General features: G+C 46.8%; 3 protein-coding genes across 3 annotated transcripts; 1 reads left to right on the plus strand and 2 right to left on the minus strand.

Annotated features, from left to right (window-relative positions):
- Positions 1-1,536: 1,536 nt before the first annotated feature.
- Positions 1,537-4,039, minus strand: H2BC21 (H2B clustered histone 21). Its single transcript, XM_077772529.1, has one exon. The coding sequence runs from the start codon at positions 3,732-3,734 to the stop codon at positions 3,354-3,356; it is 381 nt and encodes a 126-aa protein (XP_077628655.1). The 5' UTR covers positions 3,735-4,039; the 3' UTR covers positions 1,537-3,353.
- On the plus strand, positions 4,023-4,494 carry H2AC20 (H2A clustered histone 20). The gene has a single exon (XM_077772528.1). It carries the CDS (start codon positions 4,059-4,061, stop codon positions 4,446-4,448), a length of 390 nt encoding a protein of 129 aa, XP_077628654.1. The 5' UTR covers positions 4,023-4,058; the 3' UTR covers positions 4,449-4,494.
- Positions 4,266-4,996, minus strand: H2AC21 (H2A clustered histone 21). The gene has a single exon (XM_077772527.1). The coding sequence runs from the start codon at positions 4,994-4,996 to the stop codon at positions 4,604-4,606; it is 393 nt and encodes a 130-aa protein (XP_077628653.1). The 3' UTR covers positions 4,266-4,603.
- Between the last annotated feature and the right edge of the window lie 5,288 nt (positions 4,997-10,284).

The following is a 10,284-nucleotide window of genomic DNA, read 5'->3' on the forward strand; positions in this document are numbered from 1 at the left end:
CACCACTTACTTCCTAAACAATCCCGGACAAGTTACTTACCTTCTCGGAGGCTGTTTCCTTTATCTAGAAAGTAAGGCTGGTAATAATGGAACCTACTTCAATAGTGCCGCTGAAGACGGGATGAGGCAAGGCAGAGGACCGGGAAGTAGTTAAGTGGTCTATAAGTAGAGGCAATTATTATAATAATTATTGTTATTAACCCCAACATAAGCAAATGAATGTCTAACAGATGTTGGAGCAGGAAAAAAAGTGATGAAAAAGGTTTTTTAGGAAGATCAAACTCACCATCACTAATTAGCTCCCCCTGGAGTTAAAATTTCAAATTCTACCACCTCTTCCCCTTCCCCACTCTGCAGCTGCCTTCCTGGTAAACCCCAGGCCCAGAAGGAGCCTGAAACCAGTAACCAAGATTGTCTCATATGAGTGAAGGGATTCCAACTGATAAGCAAGTTGAGGTATGGCCTCTGCATTTCCCCATCCCCATGGATTTCAGCCACCACCACCACCACCACAAATTTATATACAGAGCACATCCTGAAACGAAAAAAGCAGGTGAAATTCCTTTTAATTTTAAAGCATAGATAATTCCCCCCCCCCAAAAAAAAACAACCCAAGGAGGGGTCCAGGTTTTCAGAGATTGAGTTTACTGTCTCAAATGCCTTCCACCCTGAACTAGTAATTTCTGGAGTTTCTGAGAACTCCCTCTGTGCCTCAGTTTCCTCATCTATAAAATGGGAGATAATAATGGTAACTATTTCATGAGGTTCTTGTGAAGATTAAATTGGTCAAGATGTATAAAGGGCCTAGAATATTATCCGGCATAAGGGTGTTAGCTAAACTTTCTTTTTTTTTAAAATTTTTAATGTTTCATTTATTTCTGAGAGTGACAGCATGAGCAGGGGAGGGTCAGAGAGAGAGGGAGATACAGAATCTGAAACAGGCTCCAGGCTCTGAGCTAGCTGTCAGCACAGAGCCCGATGCGGGGCTCAAACCCACGAACCAGGAGATCATGACCTGACTTGAAGTTGGACGCTTAACTGACAGAGCCACCCAGATGCCCCAGCTAAACTTTCTTAAGGACTTTATTTCTTCTACCTTGTTTATAATGTTTCTTATTTGTGGTCAAGTCTTTAAAAAAAATTTTTTTTAATGTGTATTTATATTTGAGAGAGAGAGGTAGGGAGAGGGGCAGAGAGAGACAGAGACAGAATCCGAAGTAGGCTCCAGGCTCTGAGCTGTCAGCACAGAGCTGGACACGGGACTCAAACTCCAGAGCTGTGAGATCATGACCTGAGCCAAAGTCGAACACTTAACCGACCCAGCCACTCTGGTGCCCCTGCGGTCATGTCTTTTTAAATGACTAAACATTAACAGTGTCCTCATAACGAGCTACTTCAGTCCCAGTGCACCTCTTGGGTAGAAGTCTGGCCAATGGCTTATCAATATTTACCTTTTCCACAGACCCAGCAATGGTTGTATCCGTTAACTTCATTTAATGAGAAAACATATTGCAGGTAAAAAGAATCCAGCCAAGCTTTTACAATAATTGGTAATTTTATTAATCCAATAGCATCTACACACACTTGAAAACACACATGTGGGAAACATAAGATTGATTCAGTTTATGATCATGTCTGGAGTCCATCTAGATCCATGAAACCCTTAGGATCAACTCCAGAACCCCTTAGCCAAAAGCGGACTTGAATAACTGATCAGACCTTCGGTGTCTTCATCAGCAAAATCAAGGCTTGGACAGAAACACTGAACATTCCATAATCACACAAAATAAAACCAAAATGCAATTGTCCGCGCATTTGAGGTTACAAAGGTGGAAAACGTTAGCTGCAGGGCCAGGGAACCAATCCCATTGCTCTTCTCAACCTCCTTTTAAAAGGGTCATTAATCTTGCCTGTCTTACAGGGTCTATTTTTTTTTTTTCAGGGCTTCCTGATAAATGAGAAGGTAAGTGTAAATTAAGTGGGGAACAGAGGCTCAGGGTGGAGGTGACGGGTGTCAGAAAAGGAGACTGGGAGAGGATCCTTCCAGTGACCAATGTTCTGAATTTAATGAAAATCCAAAAAAGGTTCCCCTACACCAAGGAGCGTAAAGGGAGAGCCAACCATTGCCGCCTATCTGCGCAGAAAAGAATCTTAACACGGGCCTCCTCAGAGCTCTTGCCCTGAAGTGACCACGAACAAACCGGGGCAAAGGGCTCCAAAAACGTTTCCATTTTCATGCCTTCGCATGTATCTAATGGAAATGAACAGCAAGCACCTATCCATCCACGGAAGCGATTAAGGATGGGGTGGGACAATTAATTCGACAGATACTAATAATTCAGCGCCCACTATGTGCCAGGCACCGACTGGCACGGACAATACAGAAAAACAGACCAGCAAAATCTGTTAAGGGCTTGAGGACAAAGACCATAGTCAAGAAACGCACCAATTTCTGACAGCGGCTAGGAGGAAGAGAAAACCATGAGACCGGACGACAGGCAGGAACAAGAAGCGCAAATTCCTGAGTGGGACTTGGGAAGGTATCCGAGAGGTGACTTTTGAGCCCAGACCTAAATGCCCAGCGCCGTGCAGTGACTTAAGGCCGGAGCGTTCCGAGAAGAGAATTAAATGCAAACACGATCCACAAACCGAAAAAGAATAGGAATTTCAAAGCCCCAAAGCGAGAGGCGGAAACCAGAATCTACGAATTCCGAAGCCGGCGCGTGATTTTGAATATTCATGTCGTCCAATCAGGGAAAGGCTAGGACCCGGCGACACTGGCTCCACCCTTCGCGCCCAGACCGCTGCTATCCACAGGAGGCCACACCGCGGGGCCGAACGAACTGGTGACGGGCACCCAGGCAGCTGCCAAACGCTCGGGAGATTTCTTCAGGGCTCTGACGCAATATTCACGGCACCCGGGCTTAGTTGTCCTGGGACTCTTTAACGAGGATGACCGAAATCATTTCAGTTTCGTTTTAAAACACCGATGAAACATACACCCAGCAGAACGACCGGGACACAATGGTCTAGGGACGAAAGGTGAGAAGACACTCCAGTATCTCAAATCGGAAGGACTTGTTAAGAAAACTAAGCAGCACAGTTAAGAGTTTAAGACGCGCCCTAGACTAAAAAGCAAAGCCAGTCACGCGCCAGGAGCCTCAAGTTTAAGAAAGGCTTAAGATCCTACGTGTGCCATTTTCCACGACCTTCTGCAAGTGGAGGAACTTTGTGAGAAGAGAGGGGAAATTAGTGACAAAGCTCTTTTCTGGTGATTAGGTGGGTGGCTCTGAAAAGAGCCTTTGGAGTCAAGCGGCCGGCGACTCGTGTGAGCGCCGTGTCCCGGCAGGGACTCACTTGGAGCTGGTGTACTTGGTGACGGCCTTGGTGCCCTCGGACACGGCGTGCTTGGCCAGCTCGCCGGGCAGCAGCAGGCGCACAGCCGTCTGGATCTCCCGGGACGTGACGGTGGAGCGCTTGTTGTAACGCGCCAGGCGGGAGGCCTCGCCGGCGATGCGCTCGAAGATGTCGTTGACGAACGAGTTCATGATGCCCATCGCCTTGGACGAGATGCCGGTGTCGGGGTGCACCTGCTTGAGCACCTTGTACACGTAGATGGAGTAACTCTCCTTGCGGCTGCGCTTGCGCTTCTTGCCGTCCTTCTTCTGGGCTTTGGTGACAGCCTTTTTCGAGCCCTTCTTGGGCGCAGGAGCGGATTTTGCCGGCTCAGGCATTGTAGACCGCACGCGTAAGCAAAGAAAAGAAGTGCGAGAATGGGCGGGCCTGACCCTTTTATAACCACCGTATGCAAATTAGGGCTCCAAAAGTCCTTCGTTTCCATTGGGCTTTGCAGGGAACTTGCGTTATCAGTAATAGCTACGTAACGGCACCTACTCTTCGCCTTATTGGCCAGTTCTGGAGCCAATTTAGGACCAATGAAAGACTGGTTCCTGACCCCACCCCTAGCAAAGCTTATAAAGGCTTTTCAATCGCTGATATTTCAATCCTGTTTTGTTGTGAGGTTCTGAGCTTTGGGTATTTTAGCCTCACTTAGAGTCATGTCTGGTCGCGGTAAGCAGGGGGGCAAGGCCCGCGCCAAGGCCAAGTCGCGCTCGTCCCGCGCCGGCCTGCAGTTCCCGGTGGGCCGAGTGCACCGCCTGCTGCGCAAGGGCAACTACGCCGAGCGGGTGGGGGCCGGCGCGCCGGTCTACATGGCGGCCGTGCTGGAGTACCTGACGGCCGAGATCCTGGAACTCGCGGGGAACGCGGCGCGAGACAACAAGAAGACGCGCATCATCCCCCGCCACCTGCAGCTGGCCATCCGCAACGACGAGGAACTGAACAAGCTGCTGGGCAAGGTCACCATCGCCCAAGGCGGCGTGCTGCCCAACATCCAGGCCGTTCTCTTACCAAAGAAAACCGAAAGCCACAAAGCCAAAAGCAAATAAACCATGACAAGCCAAAGATCAAAGGCTCTTTTTAGAGCCACCCAAATTTTCAAAAAAAGAGCTAATGCGCTGTTTCGTGATCAGCCCCTCCGTTGACACTTTGGTGGCTCTTAAAAGAGCCTTTGGGGTTAGGGGGATGGTCTCAAGCTTCCTAATTACTTGTTCTTGCCAGGCTTGTGACTCTCCGTTTTCTTGGGCAACAAAACGGCCTGGATATTGGGCAAGACGCCGCCCTGGGCAATGGTGACACCCCCGAGTAACTTGTTGAGCTCTTCGTCATTTCTCACGGCCAGCTGCAAATGGCGAGGGATGATGCGCGTCTTCTTGTTGTCTCGCGCCGCGTTCCCCGCCAGCTCCAGGATCTCGGCCGTCAGGTACTCCAGCACGGCCGCCAGGTACACCGGCGCGCCGGCCCCCACCCGCTCGGCGTAGTTGCCCTTGCGCAGCAGGCGGTGCACTCGGCCCACCGGGAACTGCAGGCCGGCGCGGGACGAGCGCGACTTGGCCTTGGCGCGAGCTTTGCCTCCCTGCTTTCCGCGTCCTGACATTACGGCCAAAAATGCAGTTACAGCTTCTTATTCAAGGAGAAGGAAGTGGAAAGGATAACCAATTTGGTGTAATTTATAAGAGCTACCGGGAGGGGTGAAGGGAAGTAGACCAATCAAACAGCCAATAGGAAAGCAGAAAGCAGACTCTTCGTTTGCATCCTGCACTGCAAGGAAATGACGGATTTCGTACGTACCTACCAATCGCGGGGAGTCACATTAAAGCCCCTCGTTTGCATGCCAGGATTTTTAAAGAAAGCTTTCGGACAGAATGCTGTTTTGTGCGTTTTACTGAATGGCAATTTTTGTTTTCAGTTTAGAGAAGGCGAGGTGCGAGGGGGAGGGGGTGGAGAGGATTGTTGTGGGTTGTTTTTTTTCTTTTTTTTCTCCAGTTTAGAGCTAGAAGGGAAGTTCTAAGAAGGACCCAAAAGGCCTGCAAAGGAGCGTCCAGCAGATGCAGAGTTGCTCCCACTAAGGGTAGGGATTCTGAAGCCGGTTGTCCCTTTGAGCCTTAAGCTCCCCTCCAAGTCCCGCCTTTTCTGGCTCTTCACAGCCTAACTCCCAGAAGAGTATATTACTAAGGCCGCCGGCCTTCTCTGCAGTTTAGTCGTGGCCTTCGTTGTGGCTTCGCCCCACCCCCCGCCATCTCCGCTCCTCGAAATCCACTGTAACCAAGGACTGGAATAGATCTGTCTTCCTCCTCTGGACCTCCAGGAGGCATCCGATACCGCCTTGAAACTTGCTCCGCAGGCTTTAAAAATGTCTTCTTACTTTGCCCATCCCGCTGCTTTCCCTCTACCCAGCTCTGAATTCCCGTGCCTGTCTGGGCTCTGCCCCCGTGCCCAACACCCCCCTCCATTGTTCACTCTTCCCGAGGGGTGTTCCCACGTCCATGCTTTCAGCTGTCCTCCAGATTTGTTCTAGAAGCTCAGACCCTTACACCAAACTGCTTACTGGGTACTTCAACTCATTTGTCCCAACAATTTGACCTATCCAGACGCCAACTTACCCAAACAACCCCAACCTCCTCTGTTTGCTCTTTCTCCAAATTACACTTAGAATCTTCACTCAGACTGCATCCCAACAGCATATCCCGCTACTTCCGTAGCATCTCTTCAGTTTTTAATCCATGCTCCTGTCTGCTTCCTCGTCGCTCTCTTAGATTTCAGCAACAGCCCTGTAAGGCTTGTTTTCCTAATCTTCCAACTGCCTTCTAGAGAAATCTTGAAAGTTGCTTCTCCCTCCTCAGCCTCCCATCCTGGGTGGTTCTACATTCCTCACACCATTTTGCACCTTCTCCTGAGGATTCCATGAGGACATAAATCCTGTTCCTTGAGCCCATTTCTGATGTTCTCTCCTTTATCCTCGCCTTTATTGAATGGATGTTTATCAAGTACATGCTACCTACCAGGCAACGGGTATTCAGATAATTGTGACTAGTACAAGGAACTCTGTCACGAGATGCTTCTAGAAAATAGAGGAAGTCTTAAGTCTGGAAGTTATTGTAAGCTATCTGTAAGAGATTACCTCTGGTAAGAATGCTGGTATAAACATGTGAAACATCCAGGTCCAATCAAAGGCGATGGGAGTGCTTTTTCAATAGCAGAATGTACTTGAAGGCAATTCTAACCCAATCAGTTATATCATTTCAGAAGATGAATGTGTTAATAGAAAGATGTGGTCCACACAGAGTCTAAACAGGGCAATTACAATAGGAATGTGTTCTTTCTCTAGCACTGTGAATACACACACACACACACACACACACACACACACACACATACACACGTATACAACCAAGGGTCCTTGTTGTGAAATCATCAGCTTTTTCTTAAAACTGGGGTGAAATATTTCTTTTTTTTTTTTTAATGTTTTTATTTATTTCTAGGAGAGAGAGAGACAGCGTGAGCAGGGGAGGGTCAGAGAGAGAGGGAGTCACAGACTCTGAAACAGGCTCCAGGCTCTGAGCTGGCAGTCAGCACAGAGCCCGACGCGGGGCTGGAACCCATGAACTGCGAGATCATGACCTAAGTGAAAGTCGGACGCTTAACCGACTAAGCCACCCAGGCGCCCCTGGGGTGAAATATTTCTGAAGACTGCTCAACTCTCTTAGCTCAGCCACTGGGCTCAACAACTTTCTGATTATTCTACTTCAAGATAAAAATATGAGACTGAGAAGGCATGAGCCAGTTATGAGAAGATACATCACCAGAAGTTAATGAATTTGCACCCGAGACTATTCATAAATTTCATATGTGTTTTGTTAGTGTGGATCTCTCCCCAGTAAGCCAATCAACTCTGGAAGTTCTGATAGTGTCAACTTTTCAGACCTACAGGGTCTGAACCCAGATAGTCTAGTAGGTGGAAGGGGTAGGGATCCTCACTACAACTCTGGCACCTTGAGAGGCCCTGCTTAAGGTGGCACCTGACCTCCCCCTCTCTTTGACTTCTTATCTCTTGTTTATTTCTATCACAATGACCCTGTGCTGCAGGAAAGGTGAAGGGCAAAGAGAGTATATAGAACCTTATGTGATAAGCCCTATGCTGGGGGCTACCTATGAAATAGATGTCATTGTTTCGCAGAAAAGGAAAGTAAGGCTCAGAGAAGTTAAGACACTTGCTGAAAGTGACATTTACTAAGACATGATTAGACCTCAGTTCTGCCTGACTCAAAAACTGTGCTCTCTACACCGCTTCACTCCCTAGATACTGGGCTTCACAAGCCACTTAACTTACACAGCCTCCCCTTCTTCCTCTGGTAAAGAGAGAAAGAGAATGAGAGAAAATTAGATTTAATATTTTAGATTCCATCCAGTTATAAAACCTTATTAGATTGATCTAGATAGGCTAATATCTCACAAGTTATACCAGGCTCAATTACTATGTATTGCTCCCCAGAGCTCTTTTCCCAGCATTCTTACCAGAGCTATTAAAACATGAAGTAGAACAGGCCATCCGTAAAAGTAGTGTGCCATCACTGACAGACAGGCTGCATCTCACTTCCTTTAATAAAGAGGCAACTGGGATTTTTAACCAAAGGCAACAGAGTTCCTTCCCAGGGAATCTAGTTAATCAAACCTTTATTTTGCCTTCTAGCCCCGTTCCACCATTTCAACCAGAGTCCTCTCTCTTCCCCTCTCCTTCTATCTGTCTCACCCCAACCGCTACCTCCAGCCTCCTCCATACTGAGCTGCCCACCGTTCAGTTAAGTCCTTTCCACAGCTCTCTTGCACGTACAGTTGCCTTTGATTGGAAGGCCTCAGCCTCCTCTTGACCTGGCAAAATCCTCCTCATCCTTTGAGTTTCAGCCCGGCTACCACCTCCTCCTTCATGAGGCCTTGCCTACTCCTGTACACACTCAGCCTCAGTGTACCCACCTCTCTGTTCAAATCCTGGTGATGGCGCTTACCACTCAGCTTTGACTTTGGTCTCACTTCCTTTCTGTAACCACCTCAAGGGAGACACCATGTCTTCTTCGTGTTTGAATCTGAGCCCTTAATTTCTTCCACCTGACTCTTGAAAAGGTAATTAAATGTTTTCGGCATGAACACATGAAATAATAAACACTCTTAGGGAATTAGTGTCTTCTTTTCAAAAATATTTCTCTTTACTGAAGAACCATTCTCCAAATGTCACCCATAAACAGGAGACTGTGAGGGGTGCCTGGGTGGCTCAGTCGGTTTAATGTCTGACTTTGGCTCAGATCATGAACTCACGGTTTATGAGTTTGAGCCCCGTGTCAGGCTTTCTGCTGACAGCTCAGAGACTGGAGCCTCCTTCAGATTCTGTGTCTCCTTCTCCCTCTGTTCCTCCCCTGCTCTCTCTCTCTCAAAAATAAAATAAAGATTAAAAAATTAAAAAACAAAACAAAACAGTAGACTGTGATAACCAGAGTGATGGAAGATATACTAGAAGCTCATCAATTAAACAAAAAATATATATATATCCAACCATAATAGACTTGTTAGAATAAATGACAATAAAAGTAAAGAATCTAGTACAGAGCCTGGTCCCAAAGCTGTATCAGGAGGCTGAATAGCTTAATGTTTAAGAGCCCCAATTCTACCACCTGACTGCATTGTTTACCAGATGTGTGACAACGGGCAAGTTACCTGACCTCTAAGTGTCTCTGCTTCCCCACTGGTAGAGCAAAAGTAATCAGTGTAGATAGGGCGCCTGGGTGGTTTAGTCGGTTAAGTGTCAGACCTCAGCTCAGGTCAGGGTCTTGTGGTTCATGGGTTCCAGCCCTGCATCGGGCTCTGCGCTGACAGCAAAGAGTCTGCTTTGGATCCTCTGTCCCCCTCTGTCTCTGCCCTTCCCCCGCTCACTGTCTCAAAACTAAACAAATAAAAAAAAAGTAATATTAGGTACTTCATGGGGCTGTTGTAAAAATTAAAAGAGTTCATAAATGTAAACCATTTAGAACAGTACCTAGCACCAACATACATAGCAAGGGCATCCAAAAAATTCTCTGAACCAATTTTGCACTTCAAAAATAAACATCAGGAGGATGCCTGAGTGGCTCAGTCAGCTAGGTGTCTGACTCTTGATTTCGGCTGAGGTCATGATCTTGGTTACAGGACTGAGCACGCCAGGCTCTGCTGAGCATGGAGCCTGCTTGGAGATCTCTCCCTCCCTGTCTTTCTAACCTCTCTTCCTACTTGCGCTCTGTTTCTCTCAAAAATAAATAAATAAGCTTAAATAAATATATACATACATACATATATAAAAATAAACATTAGGTTTATCATATGACCTAGCAATTCCACTCCTGGATACACAGCAAACAGAAATGAATGTTTGCATGTGACAAAAAGCATGTATGAGAATGTGGTTTATTCTTATACTGCCATATTATGCAACGATGAAAATGAGCACGTGACTGCCACACACACGGATGAATCTCACAGACAATGTTGACTGAAAGAAGACAAACACAAATGAATTCACGCTATGCGATTCTGTTTATATGAAGTCTTAAAATGGGCAAAACTAATCTAGGGTGATAGGAGTTAGAATAATGATTACCCATGGCGAGGTGGTATTGACATCCCTGAGGCTGGAAATTTTCTGTATCTTGATACGGGTGTATTCATACATAGAAGTAAACTGTACACTTAAGATTTCTAAATTCCTTATGTGCAAATTATACATCAATAAGCACAAATTAAGTTTTTCATGATCACAAATTGAAGTGATCATCATGGGGGGAAAATGAGTATTTTGTTAGACACCCCATCCTCATGTTACAAATTAGTGTTTATTGGCATTTTGTTTTGTTCTGTTTTGTT

Source organism: Crocuta crocuta, unplaced genomic scaffold (genome assembly GCF_008692635.1).
Source record: "Crocuta crocuta isolate KB4526 unplaced genomic scaffold, BGI_CrCroc_1.0 scaffold415, whole genome shotgun sequence".
In the NCBI taxonomy this organism is placed as follows: domain Eukaryota; kingdom Metazoa; phylum Chordata; class Mammalia; order Carnivora; family Hyaenidae; genus Crocuta; species Crocuta crocuta.